At 46.9% G+C, this 20,486-nt stretch overlaps 6 protein-coding genes across 6 annotated transcripts; 4 read left to right on the forward strand and 2 right to left on the reverse strand.

Moving 5' to 3' along the window:
- Positions 1 to 1,262: 1,262 nt before the first annotated feature.
- UREG_04999 (uncharacterized protein) lies at positions 1,263 to 6,494 on the forward strand (the record flags this gene model as incomplete). Its single annotated transcript, XM_002584264.1, has 6 exons — positions 1,263 to 1,446; positions 1,521 to 3,566; positions 3,639 to 5,843; positions 5,892 to 6,047; positions 6,099 to 6,370; positions 6,423 to 6,494. 6 exons carry the CDS (start codon positions 1,263 to 1,265, stop codon positions 6,492 to 6,494), a joined length of 4,935 nt encoding a protein of 1,644 aa, XP_002584310.1.
- A 502-nt stretch (positions 6,495 to 6,996) lies between these two features.
- Positions 6,997 to 9,920, forward strand: UREG_05000 (uncharacterized protein; the record flags this gene model as incomplete). Its single annotated transcript, XM_002584265.1, has 5 exons — positions 6,997 to 7,737; positions 7,798 to 8,875; positions 8,935 to 9,357; positions 9,429 to 9,789; positions 9,857 to 9,920. The coding sequence occupies 5 exons, from the start codon at positions 6,997 to 6,999 to the stop codon at positions 9,918 to 9,920; spliced, it is 2,667 nt and encodes an 888-aa protein (XP_002584311.1).
- Positions 9,921 to 11,071: 1,151 nt separating this feature from the next.
- On the forward strand, positions 11,072 to 13,047 carry UREG_05001 (dihydroxyacetone kinase; the record flags this gene model as incomplete). The annotated part of the gene is made up of 4 exons (XM_002584266.1): positions 11,072 to 11,078; positions 11,159 to 11,672; positions 11,731 to 12,368; positions 12,416 to 13,047. The coding sequence occupies 4 exons, from the start codon at positions 11,072 to 11,074 to the stop codon at positions 13,045 to 13,047; spliced, it is 1,791 nt and encodes a 596-aa protein (XP_002584312.1).
- A 513-nt stretch (positions 13,048 to 13,560) lies between these two features.
- On the reverse strand, positions 13,561 to 14,261 carry UREG_05002 (small nuclear ribonucleoprotein Sm D2; the record flags this gene model as incomplete). The annotated part of the gene is made up of 4 exons (XM_002584267.1): positions 13,561 to 13,603; positions 13,718 to 13,966; positions 14,084 to 14,116; positions 14,242 to 14,261. 4 exons carry the CDS (start codon positions 14,259 to 14,261, stop codon positions 13,561 to 13,563), a joined length of 345 nt encoding a protein of 114 aa, XP_002584313.1.
- Positions 14,262 to 15,044: 783 nt separating this feature from the next.
- On the forward strand, positions 15,045 to 18,768 carry UREG_05003 (uncharacterized protein; the record flags this gene model as incomplete). The annotated part of the gene is made up of 3 exons (XM_002584268.1): positions 15,045 to 15,295; positions 15,363 to 17,326; positions 17,378 to 18,768. 3 exons carry the CDS (start codon positions 15,045 to 15,047, stop codon positions 18,766 to 18,768), a joined length of 3,606 nt encoding a protein of 1,201 aa, XP_002584314.1.
- Positions 18,769 to 19,650: 882 nt separating this feature from the next.
- UREG_05004 (uncharacterized protein) lies at positions 19,651 to 20,160 on the reverse strand (the record flags this gene model as incomplete). The annotated part of the gene is made up of 3 exons (XM_002584269.1): positions 19,651 to 19,724; positions 19,801 to 19,855; positions 19,924 to 20,160. The coding sequence occupies 3 exons, from the start codon at positions 20,158 to 20,160 to the stop codon at positions 19,651 to 19,653; spliced, it is 366 nt and encodes a 121-aa protein (XP_002584315.1).
- Between the last annotated feature and the right edge of the window lie 326 nt (positions 20,161 to 20,486).

Here is a 20,486-nt window from a genome sequence, read left to right on the forward strand (position 1 = left end):
CGGAGACGAAGTCAATATCTGAATACAAAGTTCAAGCTCCTCAGCATTATTTTTCAAGTCCACTTGGCCATTGCGCTGAGCGGCTCTGGGAGCTGTGGAGCTAGCACGGCTTCCCCTGTCGTCGAAGCTCTCTGAGGTTAAACGGCCGCTGCGAATAGTTAGCTGACTTTCGCTTCTTTCCTCACCAACTCCAAGTCCACGAAGGCAGAAATCCACAAGACAATTCCAGTCGTCCTTAGCAAGATGCTCGACATGAGGAGGATACTGCAAGAGTGTCCTCAAAGCCTTAATGTAATCAGTGCTAAGTGGTTCCCATAGCCCGTCACCCGGGCTGCTGAGCACATCAGTGATATGGCACACGACGGCCGCGACGGTCTTGGATTTTATCGTTTTAGAAGACAAATCTGCCGTCGTCCGGAAAACCGAAGCACATGTCGAAAGACGTGACGCTGCAAGGGACTTAGGACCAGGTTTGGTGGCCCGGCTATAAGCAGACTTCTCTACCGAAATGAACCGAAACAGGGCTTCAAATATTTTATGGTACCCCTTATCATCTAATAAGTTTCTGATTGCGAGCGTCCGTCAGCCAAGCCTTCAGAGGAAGGTATGAAGGCTTACAGATTAGATGTCCGCTTATTTTGAAGTAAAATATGCTTCAGATCTATAAGGTTGTCAGCACAGGAAACCGTTGTTACACATGTCCAAAGTCATTACCCCCAAGGCCATCAAGGCGCTCCCGTACACGGTCAGATGAGATCAGATTGAGAGCCTGACTGACATTGACCTCCCCCATTTTTAGCCCGGGCCGCCTTTGGGACTGCAAGCGTCCTAATGCAACCACGCATGAAAAGAATACCAAAACAATGAGTCTCCTAAATTTATCGACTCCATAGTCCACTTCAACAAGCTAGCAAGCCATAGGGCCACGTATTTTGCGGCGACTGTACCTAGCTTTGAATGCGTGCGAGTGGCCACCAAGTAAGCGGTATCCCAAATATACACATCAGGTTATTATTGGGACCAATTTCTTAAAGCACAAGGGAAATGCTGTGAGAAGAGCTCAGGATGTAGTGTGGACGTCGTTGAAGCTTGGCGCTAGTACTATGTGAATGACTAAGCTTCCCGTGCCTTACTAAGTCAGGTGGGTCCCGCCAATGCCTTTCGGCGCCACTTTCTTCCGGCAACAGCTCCAAAGATCGTGTTTTGAGCTGCTCAAAGCCAGAATTCCGCTCCCTTCATCCGTTGTCCGTTGGTTCTGAAGGATGGACGGCGATCCAGTGCTGGATGGCCTTCGAGGTCTTTATCAGGATCTTTCGGCGCTTTCGAGGAACGCCTTGCCCAACGTCGAAAGATTGGTGTTCGAGTTAGAAGCGACGGTCGATGATTTCAGGAAGCTCCTGGATAAAGTGCCCAAGAAAAATGAAAGCCGAAAAGCTGTTCTCTCTGGTGAGATAGAACATTGCTGTTTTAGATTTTTTGCGCCCGCCCGTGTTACAGAATCTAATCTTTCTCTTATCTAGGAAAAATTGACCTTGAAGGGGTTGAGTATTCTCTCAACGATGCTTTCCAACAGGATGTATTACAGGTTGCGGATGCCTTAGATATTGATGAGGTTCAGGCTGCCAGTTATTATATGCAAGCCCAGTTGGACACGATAAAACTAGATCGATCGCCCGTGATGGTCGCAATTATTCATTTTCACGAGCGCCGTGCGTTTCTGCTCGAATGCCTTCGCCTTGTCCTACATGAATCATTTGAAATCGAAAGAGAAGACACCCGTGCTCTTATGCAAGACATCGTTGCAATGGTTCTTGAAATACAGAATGGCCCACTGCGCAATGGTTCTCTCTATGCCAGAAAATGCATGGATTCGATGGGAGACATTGAAAAGTGGCTTGTTCTTCTCGGGGAACAAATACAGAAGGCGTCCATTGTAGGGGTGGCCCAAGATTCGGATGTGTTGGAAGTACTCGAATATCAACGTCAGAGCCTAGGCAAACAACATGAGTCCCTCGGGGCAATTCTATACTATCTTTTTAAGGGGACGTTCACGAGCTCTGAGGACTTTCGGAAACTGCTTGAAAAACTGAAGAAGGCCGAGAGGTTCGATATGCTTTTGGTGCACCATCTTCCCGCCCTTATATCTGCGATTTCCCAGTACGGTTCTTCCGAAGGACAAGGCCCTCTCCGAGAGGCGAGATCCCTACATCTAACAATCGCCGGCAATAAAGAATCGGCGAACTGGGTACTGCCGAAATTTCATGCTGCGGTTGTTGTGTTTTGGCTGGCTGAATATTCAGGTTGGTTCTTTGATAGTGGGCCGGTATCTCCGCTCCAGGGAATCAATCCTGCACATGAGTTATCAGCTCTTACTCAAACATTCATGTCCTCTCTGGATGCTGGCGGCTTGGAGTTCATACTCTTAGTTTGTGCGGGGGTAGCTGGCGAAGAGTGGGATGTCCCGGCGAGGAATGAATTGGTCAGTTTGATTTTAAAAGATGCGCAAAGGCTGTCTGTGGAGCCGGACAGACCTACTGCCTATTTTCACGAACTCTTGATGGTTGGTTTGGAAGCTTTCACGGAATCCTTGATTGCAAACATGCCAGATGCGATCCGCCACCTCAAATCGGAAGAAGACTCGCAGCGGCTAGATCAGATGACGGCACTTCGTGAAACGGCAAATGCCTCTTTGCACCGCGGTTTAATTGAACCTCGAATGCATCTTGAATCGTTACTCGTGATCATTGCATTCACATTTGATAAAAGGGATGAACCTGCTCAAGAATTCTGGGCCGACACCGATGGCAACCTTTACGGGTTCCTCCAGTGGGTATCTAAACGCCAAACTGTTCCGCGTGTTAGCGCCTTTTGCGAGATGCTATGTTCGCTTTCTGGTGGTGAAGAGAATTCAGCCTCAGCACACAGTTTCTTGCAAGACGAGGATTCGTCATCTTCCAAGTTCCGAAGATCCATCTCTATGAACTGGGACCAGATGTTTGCCGAGCTGCAACTGTACGCCACCAGGGTCACTGAACGGCCACCAGCATCCCAGCCATCGGTTCTACGTAACCGCAAGCCTGAGACTGTAGACATTGATGAACCTGAAAGTCCAGTCATGCTTACTTGTTACTTGCGCCTTATTAGCCATCTTTGCAAAGAAAATACACAAATTCGTGAATGGATATTGAAGTATCCAACTGCTAACATTGCTAATACTCTCCTCACGCTCTGTGCCGCGCCGATACCTCATTATTTGAGAGCTTCCATTTTCGTTACTTTGCGCTGTATAATGTTGCAACGAACAACCACCCATGGAAACGAGATGTGGACATTAATCGACCAATGGATTTCAGGCTCTGGGGCCTCACCCCTATCATTAACCAAGTTGCCAGTTTTAACAAGCTCTCCTACTTTAAACGAACGCCATGTCTTTCAAAGGATTATGGAAAGCTTCGACCAGACCAATGCTTTCGTCGACTTATTGATCGTGTTAACGTCTCCCACTGTTGATTCCGGCGACTCACAAATATGCCTACAATTCCCGGAATCGCTCGGCTCCTCATATCGTATGCCTGGGATCGAGCCATACATTGATTTCGTGATGGGTCAAGCGCTTGCTAACAAGTCGATGGTCATAGAGGGGAAAGAAGCTCGACTTTTGCAATGCAACTGTCTCAGCTTTGTCGCCATTAACTTAGAGTCATTCAATGAAAATCTCGTATCTTTGGTTAACCAAACAACCGTTTCCAGCCACACGACTATTGGAAACGTTCCCCTGCAGACATATCTCCGTTTGCACCCCTTTTCCCGCATAATGGAATGGTTATTTAATGAAGATGTCTTGCGAGCGCTATTCGCTTGCTCGCATCAAGACATTGAAGATGTAGCACAGGCTTCGTCGGACTCCGTGCTACTCCAAGCCCTTATCAAAAGCATTGATGTTATGAATATGATTATGTACCATCAAGCCACATTTTTTAATATTGTTCGGCCCTTTGTTAGGAGTTTCCCACATCAAGGGAAATCAAACATGGCGAATACATCTCTTGCGTCGTTCGAAGACAGTGTGATGGACAACTTGAGTTTGATAACTGACTTATGTCTCTACTGCGGAACGGGCCACCCTCAGCTAACTCTTACTTCTCTCGCCCTTTTGGAAAAGTTATCGGCCTCTCGCAAACTCAATAAACCCACCGCTATCTTTCAATGGCAGACGCCCAATCAACTGGTGGAGCTACTCAACTCGAATGTGGATGCCGACCGTATTGCCCGTTCCCTGGCATCTCAAATGGTTCCCGATATGCGCGAATTGGAAAACGGCCCTACAGCCGCTGGATACCTTATCAAACTTGGATTAGTCCAATTACTCGATAAATGTCTGAACATGATTCCGAACAAACCTACGATAGCCCATGTTCTCCTTGGATTTAGGTGTATCGGAAATCCCTTGGATGTGGCTTCGGATAGTCTTTTTGAAAAAGGTCTGTCGTTACTCCACGCCATCATTGATTTGGTCAAGGCTTATCCAGATGGTGGTGATGGAACTATAATATCGTGGATGATACATTTAAAGCAGCTCGCGTTCCATGTACTGCAGTGTCTTTGGACCTCGTCACTCTCTTCGGCATTGGTTTTACCACAACTGCGCGCAAATCGGCTCCTTGCGAATCTTCTTGCCTCTCAGGCCATAATCGCTCCGGATTCGCTGTGGGATGGGTTTCGGATAACAGAGTCAGATTTCTGGTTTTCAGAATCAGCAGTTGGCCTCTCAGAATTTCTTGTCTATCGAAGTCTTCTTTTCGACTACGCGACGACTGAGACAAGAGCCGTCTTTAAAGAAAGCTCCCCTTCCTTTCAACGGGACACATTATCAACCTTACTTGGAAATTCGACATCCGAAGACGGGACGATCATTTCTCACCCTTCGATTTTCGACCTTTTCGATTTTGCCGACCTTGACGTTGAGTGGGAATATGCCTTCCCGGGTCTCAAATATTTTAGAGATGTGGATTTAAGTGTCTGTGCTGCATCTCAATTAGATGGATTTCCAGTATTATACGACCTTTCAAGCGTGGAATCCTTGCTCCAACTTACGAAAGACAACCTTTTAAACTCCGGCCAAGTTAGCATGCAGGAAGAAGATCAGGTTTCTACAGAGCGCGATAAGCTACTACTCTTCCTCCGTGCGTCAAACCAAAATCGTCAAATCCGATACAATCGCCTTGTCGCCCTAAAATCATGGGTAGAATTAGTTATTACAATTATTGTTAACGGCGAAATGGATCCCACTCGCATGGCGACACTTATCCTGCACACTCTTCAAGTTATCCTACCCAAGCTTGAGAGCTCTATTATTGAAAATGCAGCAGAGGCCACGGAGCTAGCTCGCCTTGCTGAAACTCTCATCGAAAAGCTCGTTTCATCAAAAGGTAACGAAGACGTTATTGATGAGCGACTGCATCATCTTTTCCATGTATGCGTTCGTGGTATTCCCTCCGTATTGGAAGAAAAGGCTTTGAGGGAAACCCTTTATCACATTTGCTCTAGGTATCTTTCACGGATTACCAAAAAAGGCGGCGCCAAGGTGCGTTTCGGGAGCCGCGCCCATCAAATCATTAAATCTACAGGTTCTAGCTTAATTGACGCCGTTTGCGATGACGCGTATTCCGGGGACGAGAATTGTCGAATATCCGCCTTGGTTTTCTTGAACCTTCTCTCCGTCCTTTGCGAGCAACAATCGTCTTCCGTTCTCGTGACTTTAATCTCCCAATCTAATTATCTCCTAATGTTCCTTGATGCTGTCAGGTCTATGGCGTCGGAATTCCGAAATACCCAAGGTGCCGGTATGTATCACCTCAGCATACTTTTTGATAGCGGCTAATGGGCCACAGAGACATCGCAATTGTTAGTGTTCTACGAAGCTTTATTGTCACTTCTACAGCAGCTTTCACAGTCAAAAATCGGAGCAATTCATCTTCTCGATGCGGGTCTGTTTCAGGCCGTGAAAGAGTCGCAGATTTTTGCTGCTGATCCAGATATCGGTTTAGGTACGGAGCCTTTTGACCTTTTATGATGACCCAACTAACTCATTGACTTAGACATTGACAACCCCGATGCTCTCCATAAATATTTTGACCTTCTTCTTTCAGTACTTCGCGTCATTGTGGCTGCTGTCTTCACGCGGGGCCTACACAACAAGCAAATTGTTGAGCAAACTAGGAACTTCTTGTCCGAGAACCGACAGAGTATGGTCGGAATATTCAAACGTTCTGCCAAAGTTGGAGGTTCTGAGCGCACAGATATACAAGATTCTCTGCGTGAACTTGTCAAATTATATGTCGCCTTGATTGCTGCTGTAGACTTTCTAGACGTGAGTTTTAGCTGCTATACCTTGCAATGACTTGAAGTACTGACTGTTGCAGTTTGAGGATCAATCGCAGCAACCAGCCGTACAAAAAATTATTTTCATAGTACTTTTCAACAATGAAATATAGTCAGGGCAAGGAGAGCATTTTGGTGCAATGGAGGTCAAAGTTTCAAAACATAAACATATTTCTACAATAAAGATACCCAGGTCCCAAGGATGCTGCTCCCTTCCACTCTATCTATACCAACCAAACTTTTGATTCCATCTTCATAAGAATAACTTTTTAAAGTGCCAGGGCCAAATCCATCTCATCAACAGTGTAGACCTAGAATTTCTCGTGTGCATATTGTTTTTATTTGATGGTTACCCCCGGCAGCCGGTGTTTGTGGAAAGTCAGCGTGGTTGAAGCGTGACGCATGGGGTTAAGTTACTAAGCTTATCTCCGAGCAAGCTCCAGTGAACCTAATCACAACATCAGACGGATGCAGCATCCAGTCCTCATCTTGCCCAACATCATCCTCACGCTACACTTCTAGAGCCCATTTCCCAAAGTCCAGGTAATAATCTCTCGAGGCCACCCTGTGTTTATTTCAGGACATTGCTAACTATTCAAATCGCCTGAACATTAGATGCAGAATCACGGGACACGTGGGAACCGCAGACCAACGGGCAAGAGGAAACTCTGTGAGGGCAACGCAGAAACAGCTGAAGAACTGGTACGAAATAATCAAGGCACAATTCCGGATCTCTTTTCACGAGGAAGGAATAACATATCGGGCCATAAGAACCGGCCACTCTCGCCGTCGAGCAAACGGGTGAAGCGCAGCGAAGTGGAATCTCACCAACAGCGAGACCCTTCGGTCCAACTGCAGCCAACCCAAGAACGACTTCCGGTCGAGAGGATGTACAGCTTTTCAAGTCAGGATGCGCAAAACTCGTCGATCAGGCAGCAAAACAACCGTATCTCTTCGCCTGCCGTGATCCAAAATTACCCAAGCCCGTCGACAACTCCAACCAATTTCACGCCACATACGGGACCCAAACGACTCACAGTTAAGAACCTTCGAGTGGTGCCGAAGCTTGATCAGGACCAGTATTTTGAGACAGTATGGGCACAACTCGACCGTGCTCTAACCGCGATATTCAATGGTCAAAAGCCAGCCGATTCGTTGGAGGAACTGTACAAAGGCGCAGAAAATGTTTGCCGCCAAAAGCGGGCTTTAAATTTGGCACAGAAGCTGAAAGACCGTTGCAAAACTTATATCTCCAATTACGTGGTACCAACCTTGGTCGCGAAATCCAAGAATAATGACAACATTGATACTCTGCGCTTGGTGGAGGCTGCATGGGCAACTTGGAGTTTACGTTTGGTGAGTCAAGTTTCATTTCAACCCATGTGAAAAATGAGACTGATTGTTTATGCTGTGTAGGTTACAATCCGATCAGTATTTTACTATCTTGATCAGTCTTTTCTCCTCCGCTCTACAGAACACCCTACCATCTATGAAATGGGGATGATTGCGTTTCGATCAATTGTTTTCCTCAATGCATCACTAAAACCGAAAGTTCTGCAGGGAACGTGCGAATTAATTGACCTGGATCGAAATAATGACCCCTCTGCCGATTCTACTTTGCTTAGACGCGCAATCAAACTATGCCTAGACCTCAGAATTTACAAGCATGAATTCGAACCAGTGATGCTAGAAAGCTCAAAGGAATATTTAAAGCTGTGGGCGGATACCGAAGCCAATTCTAGCTATCTCGCTACGTACGTTGATAAAAGCCATCGTGTCATTGAAACGGAGATGGCGAGATGCGATCTGTTCAACCTTGATATGAGCACCAAGCACAGCATTTCGGAAATGCTTGATACTTACTTGATAGCAAATCAAACTAATACGCTATTGAAGGAAAGCGACGTACTAGGACTATTCAGGACCAATAACCAGGTTGCCCTTGAACAGCTATATTCACTACTTCAACGCCTCGATCTGGGATCCCGTCTCAAGTCTGCGTTTGGCTCATATATAGCTGACGAGGGTTCCTCAATTGTATTCGACAAAGACAGAGAGAATGAAATGGTTGTCAGGCTACTTGATTTCAAACAGGATTTGGATGATATTCTTATAAACTCCTTTCAAAAGAATGACGTACTCGGGCGTACCCTCCGGGAAGCATTTGAGACATTCATCAACAAAAGACAGAGAAGGGCTAATGGTGCGCAGCCTGGGGAGATGATTGCAAAGCATGTGGATCTTCTACTTAGAGGAGGTTTGAAAGCGATTCGCAAACGTGAGGTTCCAATGAAGAACGGCGAAGACATTGCGATGATCGATGAAGATGTCGAATTGAACAAGGCACTCGATCAAGTTCTGGACTTGTTTCGTTTTGTCCACGGAAAGGCGGTTTTCGAAGCCTTCTATAAAAATGACCTTGCTCGGCGTCTGTTAATGGGAAGAAGCGCTAGCGATGATGCTGAAAAAAGCATGCTGGCCAGATTAGCATCAGGTAGGGACTTCAAGTGCCTATACAACTATCCCAATAGCGTGCTGACCTTAAGTCTAAAGAATGTGGCTCGAACTTCACTCACAATCTCGAGTCTATGTTCAAAGACATCGACCTTGCGCGTGATGAGATGGCTTCATACAATGCTTTGCAGCGCGAGAAACGAGAAATGCCAGCTATGGATTTGTACGTTAACGTCCTCTCATCGGCAGCTTGGCCATCCTATCCCGATGTACCGGTGAAAGTACCTCGAGTGATATCGAATGCGCTGTCCGACTTCGAGTTGTTCTACAATAACAAATATAATGGGAGGAAACTCAATTGGAAGCACTCTCTTGCGCATTGCCAGCTGAAAGCAAGATTCCCCGCCGGCAACAAAGAGATTGTTGTAAGCTCATTCCAGGCAATTGTCTTACTTCTGTTCAACGATCTATCTGAGGGTCAAACTTTATCATACCGTGAAATCCAGGAAGAGACAGGCCTTTGTAAGTGTTTGGCAATAAGTTGACCTTTTGCGCAAGTGCTTGACCCTCAGAATTAGACTAACAGAGATTAGCGGACATTGAATTGAAGAGAACCCTTCAATCCCTCGCCTGTGCGAAATATCGAGTTCTCACCAAAAGCCCAAAAGGGAGAGACGTAAATGCGACGGATGCCTTCGGATTCAACACCAAATTCTCTGATCCCAAAATGCGCATCAAAATCAACCAAATCCAGCTGAAAGAAACGAAAGAGGAAAATAAAGAGACACATGAACGCGTTGCGGCAGATCGGAATTACGAAACACAGGCAGCCATTGTCCGCATCATGAAGAGCCGAAAAGTTATATCACCCCAGGAGCTTATCGTCGAAGTGATAAAAGCAACCAAGAACCGTGGCGATCTCGATCCGGCGGATATTAAGAAGAACATTGACAAGTAAGCATGCAACTTCCTTAGTTTAAGATAGGTGATGGCCTATAGCTGATATTTTGATTCAATGTAGGTTGATTGAAAAGGAATATATGGAACGGGACACCGAGTCTAATAAGTACAAGTATCTGACGTAAATACTGAGGGAGATAAATAGTAAAATTGCTCTGAGTAGCTATTGGTCACCTGCTAGTCTGGCATGTGGGATGTTAATCTATGAGGGTACCAATATGATGCGGTCCCGCCTGACACTAATGTTGTACGGCCAAAGATGTGTTCGACGTAGGAGTAGCTTTAGGCAATTAGCTCTTCTTTGGAGTAGTTTCAAGCTGTCAACTCTAGTGTTTCCATGAAAATCCTTGCATTCTGTGAAACAAATAATCAGTGTTGAATTCTTCTGGAAGGCCAGTCGAAGTTCCACGCTAGAACAAACCCCGCATTCCAGAACCCAACCTTAAGTGACGTCAATGGAGTTTGATCAGATAAGATAACGCCTCGCTGCAAAGAACCGCTCGTTACGGAGTACGGTGTCTCGGATGGCCATGGAATCTCACATCAAAAATATTGACAATAGCAATATCGCCAAGGATCAATCATCTTTTCCTTCCGATTTCAGCTTTTCCTGATTTCCGGCCGACAAAAGGGGTTTGGAACTGAGTATCTGCTCGTCGGCCGACGGAAATTCCCGAAGCGGTAATCCCGGTTTCGTTCTAGAAGCCCAGTGGAGGTTCCGTAATTTCACCTAGAATTCCGTGTATACGAAGAGAGTGCAATTGCTGTGATGCAAATTCAATAGGAACCAAAAGACATATGCGAATATCGTATGTGTTTGCCCAAGAAACGCAACCAGCCACCTTGCGCCGGGTATGAAACTTAACTGAGGTGAAGGTTTCTCCGCATTCCAAGAGAACTTACAGTGGTGTATTCCGTAACCAGGACATAACAGCCGTGGTACAGGTAAAAGCACTATCTGGAGTAAGGAAACACTGGTATTGGTTTTGTTTTTGCAAGGGTCTTACAGTATGAATCACATTCACCTGCTGCTGTTTGCAAGTTAGCTGTGGAACTACAGCCTAGTGTTGTTGCTCCTCGGTGAAATCCTTTTTATATTCAGCTTCACATCTCCTCACCTCTGTTTGTCAATTGTTTTAATAAATTGCGCCTTTGATCTAATCTTCGAAGTCTTTCTTTTCAATTTGTGGATCGCAACCTCATTCACTCTGGATTCGGCACCGCATGCCCAATTCTATGACCAATTCGACTTCAAGCGAGGACCGCAATCGTTACAATGCAGAGTAAGTCCAACAGTGTGAAACCTCAAATACATCCTTGGTCAAGTGAAAACGTATTCTGCACTCGGCTAACAGGTTTCTAGCTAAACACTTCTTCAACAACCCAACACACTTGGTCTCTTCCGCTTTGCGCTCTCTCACCATCACGAACCCCTCCCTCGCTTTTGACGAAGAGAATAAGATAATTTACCGCCGCCCCTCGAAAGATGCGTGCATACAGCCCAAAGTCTCTATCATCTCGGGTGGAGGATCCGGTCACGAACCTGCGTTTGCCGGTTTCGTGGGAAAAGGCCTGTTGACAGCTTCCATAGCCGGAACCATATTTGCTTCTCCTTCCGCAGAGCAAGTGAGAAGAGCTGTGATGCAGCGAGTGGACACATCCAAGGGCGTGTTAATTGTCACGATGAACTATACTGGCGATGTGCTTAATTTTGGAATGGCCGCTGAAAAGGCAAAGGCAGCGGGAATTAAGACGGAGTTTTTCTCCATTGGGGATGATGTTGGCGTCGGTAGAGCGAAGGGAGGGAAGGTTGGCCGGAGGGGTATTGGCGGTGGCATCCTGGTGCTGAAAATAATAGGAGCACTGGCTGAAAAGGGGTATGTGGGATTCTTATGCCCATAGCTTGGACTTTCTTGACTGACAGTGGCATGCCAGGGCCCCATTGAGTGAAGTATACGCAACCGCACAGTTGGCTTCGCATAATGTGGTGACGTTGGGATCGTCCCTTGAACACGTACATGTGCCCGGCAGAGTGATCCCAGATCCTAATTCCAACGAGATGATACCCAACGATGAGATCGAGGTTGGAATGGGAATTCATAACGAGCCCGGCTCTCATCGAGTGAAAGCTACCATTGAACAGCTGATTCAAACAATGCTGAAACAGCTTCTGGATCAGAACGACAAAGACCGTGGATTCTTGAAGTGGGGACCTTCAGACAGCTTCGTCCTCTTTATCAATAATCTAGGTGGTGTGAGCACCCTAGAGTTGTCTGGAATTACTGCAGAAACAAATCTCCAGCTACAGCGAGAGTATCAAATCAAGCCTGTCCGAACAATCCAGGGAACTTTCTTAACCAGCTTGAATGGGATGGGCTTTAGCATCTCACTATTAAGATTAGCTGATACTGGACTTGGGCCGGGAAAATCTCTCCTTGAGCTTCTAGATGCGCCCGCTGAAGCAGTTGGCTGGGCTGCCCCGATTCAAACGTCCACCTGGGAAAATCAATCAGACGAAACATTCGATGGTCGACGAGCATCCTCCGTCCACGAGGCCCCTTCAAACCTCAAAGGTGAGTTGGCTCCCTGAAGTAAACACAGTCAGTCTAACCAATGATAGTGGACGCCTCCCTTTTCAAAAAGGCTCTCACATCCGGATTAAACCGTCTCATTGCCGCAGAAAGCCTAGTAACTCGCTACGACACAATTGTGGGCGATGGAGACTGCGGTATCGGTTTGAAGCGCGGAGCAGAAGCCATTCTAGATCTCATGGATAACCCCTCCATCGCATCAAACAACGATATCATTCGCAGCCTCAACAAAATCATCAGTGTGGTGGAAACCACCATGGACGGTACCAGCGGTGCCATCTACGCGATTTTCCTCAACGCCCTTGCCCATGGCCTGAGGGAGCAAGATTCCTCGTCTAGTCCAACACCAGTGACGGCTCAGATCTGGTCACATGCGCTTCAGAGCTCATTGAAGGCGTTGGCGAAATACACCCCGGCGCAGCTAGGAGATAGAACGCTTATAGATGCCTTGGTGCCTTTCATAAACAAGCTTGCGGAATCGGGGGATGTTCATGCCGCTGCGTGTGCTGCAGTAAAGGGAGCCGAGGCCACAAAGGGTATGAAAGCTAGCCTGGGAAGGTCAGTGTATATCGGAGGCGAAGACGAATGGATAGGAAGGGTCCCCGATCCTGGGGCATATGGGCTAAGTGAATTCCTAAGTGGGTTGGCACTTGAAATTTGAAGAGATGGGATATACGATAGATGATATATGACCAGTAGTTCCAGGGTTATGGACAAGCATATTCACACGGATGTCTGATTGCAAGACAGGACCAGATTATTAGAGTATCTTGAAAATGAGATCATAGATGCTAATTCGGGTAGCAAGTCTATTGTCAAAGAGCAGGCTAAGACTGGGAAATTGTATGTAGATTCAGCCCTTAGAGGCCATCCCGGCTGCTGCCTGAAAGATCCTTGACCCGTGAGTAGGTAGTAGCTCTGAAGGAAAACGGAAATGGTCAAGAACGCCACCGACGCCGATAACCATCGTGCCTTATTTCATCCCGCCAAGAAAGAAATTTGGGGGGGCCAGAACACATCGGAGCAATTATTTCAAAGGTTCATATGGTTGAGATAATGGTGGTTTACGGCACAAGCCGTCATCAACGATGTAGACAAGATGGACGGGTGCCGAAATGATAAGTTGAGGGGGACATGAATAACGGTTCGGATTTCGGGATAGGAAGATAGACAATCAGCTAAGAAGGACAAGGATGACGGAATCGCCTCTTAGAAACCTGGTATGGAAACTAGTCAGTCCCAGGCCAAACAGCCAAAACAACGATAGAATCGCAGCCTCATCGACCGCTCGAATGAAAATATTCCGCAAAAGGAATTATGACAGCACTCACATCTTGCTGACAAATCTATCTTTATTCACACCCTTGCCCTTACCGCCCTTGGGCTTTTCCGTCCACATCTCCTTGACATTCTCGAGGACCATGTTGCAATGGCGGTCGAAGGCTTTTACTCTCGCAAGAAGCTTCCGGTTATTTCGACATGAGATCAGGACCTGGGAATGAGAGCGAGTAGCGGTCTGGAGGATGGAGAGAGGGCCGGTAGTGAGCTCATGCTCCTCAAGAATTGATACTTCGTATTCACTATCGTTAAAAAGACGAGATTAGCAATAACGCGGTTTGGAGGGCGAGCCAAAGGTGATGGAGAGAATCAACAGCTTTAGACAACACCCAAGATGAATCGGACTTCTGAAAACGTACGTGAGCTCGCTGCGAGGTTTGCTTAATAGATCTCTGTTGGGGAGGGACGTCTTGTTAGCTCAGCTGTAATGCGACGAGAACGGAGTAGCTCCCCAAGGGCAGCCTGGCAGAGGGGCAGATCAAGGTCATCTGACCCGAAAGGGCCAAGGCAAGCTTACTGGATCTTAACGTCGGACATTTTGGACAAGTATAAAAGGGCGGGCGGGGAACGGCTTCTCTTGAATTGACACGCAGATTTGACACACTTCGTTGAAAGCTCTGCGGTGCTGGCGCTCTCTCTTGCTTGGAAGTCCAGGACCGCGTTGGCCTAATCCCTTTTCAGCACTAGCGTGTCAAGAGATGGATGCGTCGGATAATTATTAATGCCGAGTCGAGGTCACGACGCGTCCAGTCGCGCTAAACCGGAATTGGAGATCTATTAGTGCCTTCAAGGTTTCGGTACATCGCGTGTGCTCGCGGCTGCAGGTTGAACTACACGTCTTTCTTCAACCTGCGTCTCTCACGCCCCCAACCTCTCTCTCTCTCTCCCTCTTCCGGTTATTATGAATATCACGCATTGAGGGATTGAGAGCTTCTCCAGCACTTATCTTTCATTTATTCCCTTTAATTATCCTCAGCTTTTCTTTCAACTCCGCGTCACTCCCATCACGCCAGATCCCGCCTTACGCACTCAAGTCATGTCTTAACCCATTGATATTCCTTTTACGCGTCGATATTTGATCAGCATTGCTAGGGCAAAGGACTTGCTGTTTATTGTTTGATTGGGCTACTTGACTCGATCTTTCGCGTCCACGGTCGAATTGATTAAGAAGCCCGCTGGATTTCGATGAGGCAATTGAGTCGTACCGAGTGAAAAGTCTTTGTGAATTGTGTGATGCTTTGATTGTCGGTTCTGGGTGGGTTTTTGAGCTTGGAAATATTCTCGGTTCAAGCTATTCGCAACAACATTTTGCCTGCTACCATGGAGGAAAGCGATGGCATCTCGGTTCATCCTATGAGGCGTGAGTTGTCCTGCATTCCACCGCCCAACCAAGCCCATTTTCTAACTCTTCCTCCAGTCAAGGTTCTCTACACATTCGATGATGAAAGCAAAACCAACTGCCTTGCACGATGGCCTCATTTACTTGACATTCAAACTGCCTTCTTAGATGAGGAAACGCAGGTTGGAGTTATCGAACTAAAGACTTGTATTCAAGCCATTGTATCTGCAAGGTATGACTCATTCATTATGTCACAAGTCGTTTCTTGCTGTCACCAGCCCTCCTGATTTGGAATTTAGTCCCGAGCTGGTTGCAAAACTTGGTCGAGACTATACGGTTTATGCCTATGATTATTCCGAATACGAGACACCATTGGTGGGACAAGGGATGTTATCATGGGTTTTGGCTTCCGCTTCGCCAACACCCAATGCCCCCGCGCATCAGTCGAAAACTATGGTGACGGGACGTGTTAGCAAGACTGCCGGGCTTTTCGCGAGGGGCGCACAAGAAACATTGGAAGTGAAACTAAAATTGGTCCCAGTACCCACGATTCTTCAAAGCGAGTATCTAAACAGCATGCAAAAGTACAGAGAATTGAGCTCTGTGATCCCTCAAGATTTCGATTCACAGGCTTGGACGAACTTCATCCAGGCGAATCCGGGCTTGTTCGCAGGCAGCAACACGCAACAGGCAGCAGAGCGTGACACACCAGGTGTGAATAGGTCAGGGATTGAGAATGTCCACCGAATGTTAAGCGAGGGATCAACGCCACACGACTTTTCCAATTTGAATAACTTCCGCGCCGATTCGCCAGCCCACTTCACGAGTGCTGTGCCAAGTCGAACGTCGACCCCTGGACTTGCAAGACCTGTTACTCAGTCACAAAAAAGAGGCGCTGAGGAAACATTCAGACCGTCTTCTAGAGGATCTGTTCACAATGTAAATCCTAGCATACACCGGAGAGGGTCTGTCATGTCCGGTTACGGGAGTTCGGATGAAGTTCCCGAAGGCCCAGCACAAAAGAGAGCAAAACTCATGAAGGCTGATCTGGATAAGACGAATTTGAACATTGAGCGACAGCCAGGATCTCTTCGCGTTGCTGCTAGCACTGCGGCTTCCGTGAGAATACATCGGCCGACACCTTTGAATCCTAACAGTCAAGGAAACCAACCTTCAAATGATGATCCAATTCGCCCACCTACGCCTGTTCCATCTATGGCCAACGCGCCAAATCGCCGAGGAGCTCGTCCCGCTCAAAGTGGGCTTCGACGACAATCATCAACCTTTAGCCAGCCTTCACAGGCATCCTTGTATGTATCCGATGACCGGCGTCCATCAGAAATGACAACCATATCTCCACCTGATGAGCAACGTTTTGCAGTGTACTCCGAAACACCGTTTAATATGCCTTCCTCACCACCTGTCGTAGACACGACATGCCCACAGACTTCTAGCCCCGTCCTCCCACCATTTCCTGATCAAGACTCCGGGTTTATGAGCGGGAACATCGAAGCTCTCGACGATGATCATGTCAATAATGAATATAATAATGTGCAACGGCAGAATAGCATGGTTGAGGCAACTAATTCGCAAATCCTCTCAAGACCTGGAAATCATTCTTCAAACGGATACCAGTACCGCCAGATTATGAGTGATGGCATGGCGCCAATTGGCAATACCGCATCCACGCTTCCGCCCCAGCCAAGGAAAGCAACAGGTTCCCGGCCTTCTTCGAGAGCTAGTATTAGGACTTCGAAACCACTCGCTCCAGCTCCAGCACCAGCTCGACCAGCAACGGCAGGCAATGCCCAACTCTCACTTCCTCCAGTTCCTGCAAGCGACCCTGTACACCTTGCTCAACAACAACAAACCAACCCCCAAGCCTCGTCATGTCCGATGAGTGATATGGCCACAGTTTCCACCCCTGCACCTATAGGCGTCTCAGACGCTAGGATTAGAAGTGGCGCTGGGGCAAGGCGTGTGAAGCAAGTTCAAGCACGTCTAGACCAATGCATCAAACAAGGGACGGTACCCCCATATTGCGAGAATTGTGGAGCTATTGAAACCACGACATGGAGACGAGCTTGGTCTAAAGTTATCGAAGGCAGTGCAGAGGACGCGAACGCCTCTAGAAACGATCCTGGAATGCTATTTTGGGAAGCGGTCGATACCGAATCCGATGGGGCGGTGACCTCGTACAAACAATTCAAGAAGTCACTAGCTAATGAGGATAAGGATTATATTCAGCTTCTGCTTTGCAATCGTGAGTACTTATGTCGTTGACCAATTCTTGATTTTTGCTAATAGAGGATAGCCTGTGGACTATGGCTTCATAAGTTCAAGAACATGCGCCCAGAAAATAAATGGAACAAACCTCCGCCGAAAGACAAGAGGAAACGGAAATCTAATAGGAGACCTCCAGCGGTCCCCGCAGCCTCAACCCGCTCACAGATGAGACTTTTGGCGGCCAAACGCTCGGAATCCTCCCCACCACCAACGGAAGCTTCGTCTCCCAACGATGAACAGACCACGCCAAAAAACGGGAAGGGCTTGGGAAACAATCGTGTTTCCCAGTGCCGTTCAAGTACCAGGAGAGCTAATAGCGCAGAACCGCAAAAGTCGACGACTAATAACGATCGTTGGAAACAGGAAGATGCTTTTGAAGCACTCAGACGAGCCATCCAATCCAGCCCAGCGAGGAACCTAGAAACGCGCAATAACTCGTTTATGGAGCCTAATCTTACACCTAAACCTGTTCGAAGGACTTTATTCCAATCGTCAAAAGATGACAATGCCATGAAAACCCTCACCGAGGCTTTAGTCAACAGTGTGAGACGTAGTCCCCGATCGAGCCCCAAAAAGTCAAAGCAGAACACCAGCCCAAAAGGAAAATCACAACTTCCGGATGATGGCCTTGATCACCTTTTTGAAGGAGGGGAGGATGGGCTTTTCGACCTGGAAACCCCAAACAGCCCAAGCCCAAAACAGAAAGACCGCTCAAACACACAAACTATCAATAAAGAAAATTTGAATACACCGTCAAAAGCGCCAAATACCTCTAGAGAACAACAAACCTTAGGGCAAGCAATCGATGCCGGTAAAAACCCGAGCGGCGAAAGTGGCATCTCATCCTTCTGGAATAGCCCAAATTCAAGAAGCTTTGAGACAATTGATGGCTTGGTTTTGAACATTTTTGAGTCGGACCAAGAATCCCTAGCGCAGACCGATGCTTTTCAATCTTTCGTACCGTCAAAACCTGCAAACGGGGCTTGGGCCGACTGGGATGCGTCTGATTATATCTCGCCAAAAACTTCAGAAGGAGCTGAAGGACTAGCAGATAAACAAGGACAGAATAGCACTGCATCTAACGAGGACAATACGCGATTTTCGACATCCCCTGGCCTTTGCAATGAAGACGCACCTAACGAGGTTTCAGACTCCCGGGCCAACGAAGAAGCGGAACTCAGATCTCTTCTTCTAGCATCTACCAGCGAGTATATGAGATTCAATGATGCCTCGGGCATTTCGGACTCCGATATTTTTGACCCTGCCTTGGTGGATCCAGAGTTGTTGAACAGCATGTGGGACAAGGATGACATTCTTACTTCCCCGTCCAGCAGCAAGGGCACTGGTGTGGAACAATTTGACGCTGAAGTTATTTCGGCAATTATCCAGGAGGTTACTAGTAAGACTGGTACTACCTAAAGCATTTATCTACATTTCATGCCCTTGAGTTTTGCTTTATCCGTGGCATAGCGCTTGAATAATACAGTTCACACTGTTTTCATTGTTTATGTATTTTTTGTCTAGGCACACTTGCCAATTTAGCAGAGTCTTTGCACTTGGCTAGATTTCTGTTCTTTTGTTTGATGAAAACCGCCCCTTAGGAATGCTGTTGATGAATACACTAAGTTTGATGACACAATGAACATGAAAAGGCATACTATTCCATGACTGCATAACCCTTCAGATTTTCGACTACCATGTGGAGAGCGGAAACTCGATACGGCAACTGAAGTACGATGACAGGTAGCTATGTGAGCTTTTATAAGTGTAGTTCGAATTGCTCGTTTTCAGTCATTTTGTGTTGCTATCATCCATTAGGGTGCTGGCGTCAGAAATCAAATCAATGATTCTCGATATACCAAGAGCTACTGCTTAGTTGTAAATGAGATCTTGATAATAGAATCTTCTGACTACTTTCAATCTGATCTATACAAATCGAGATTAAAAGGCAAAGATAATTTCATTTAGATATACTTACTTGGAAGCAATACCGAAGATTTCTGCCTATGCCGGCTCAACTGATGCGTCAGGTTTTATACATGGAAACAAATTCACTAAAGCGCACATTCCACCAAATTATAATCCCGTACGCCTATTTCGCCCGTCATATCAAAATGTGCATTCATGCCTGCATTGAATTGGCAAATATCGGTATTCATTTCGGCTTTTCAACCCGAATACACTCATCTAGCGGGGCCATACCCAAGCAAAAGACAGGACAGGCAGAAAGTCTATAATCCTGCGGAGGCCCCCCAGAGAAATTCAACGTCGTCAAAAGAAGTTGGTCTCTATTTCGTAAGATCATGAACTTGCGGTATAAAATACATCCTTAAACCGATGCGTCATCTCGACAACGTGTTCGTATATTTTATAATCTTTCCCGCCAAAAAGTCAGCGCAAATCAACCAACATAAAAAAAAGTAGTTAATACAAAAGGAAAAAAAAACTCACCACACTCATTCGGATTCCCACAATCAACAGCTCCCAAAACCCGTATTCCAGCACCCTACCACAGCACAGAAGAAAAAGAAAATCAGCCCCGGTCCCTTCAACCATTCTCAACTGCAAACCTACCCCCTCGATTTCCACCACCTTCCCAACAACATCAAACATTTTTCCGACCTGGAGATGCGAATCCCTGCTTAGAACCAGCGTGACCTCGCCGTGATTAGGACAGGATAGTGTCGCAGTCTCGCCGTGAAGCTTTGCCACGACACCAAAGATTCGGACGGCATTCGGCGTGCGGTTGGTTGGGGAGGGTAGAAAGGCATGGAGATGTCCGGGGAGGATGCGGGGGGTTGTGAGAGCCATAGTGATACGTGGTTAACGCGAGTGCTGTGAGTCAAGTACACACAAACTAAGCTTCGATTTGAGCGCTGAGTTAGGTATGTAGAATTCAAGATTGTTAGAATATCACTCCGTTCACAGGCCCTACTCAACGGACGTCAAAAGAGTCGCGTGGGACGCGTTGATTAGTCAGGAAGCGCGACATGATCTCACTAGATAAGATAAGATAACAGATCTGCTCAGCAAGAGCACACTCAATTGACAATAGGTGATAGGATCTAAAGAGAGGTCTGAATAGGTCACCGAATAGCACAGACGCTAAGGCTTCGTTATCGTATATGTACATGCAA

Source organism: Uncinocarpus reesii, genomic scaffold (genome assembly GCF_000003515.1).
Source record: "Uncinocarpus reesii 1704 scaffold_3 genomic scaffold, whole genome shotgun sequence".
Lineage (NCBI taxonomy): Eukaryota > Fungi > Ascomycota > Eurotiomycetes > Onygenales > Onygenaceae > Uncinocarpus > Uncinocarpus reesii.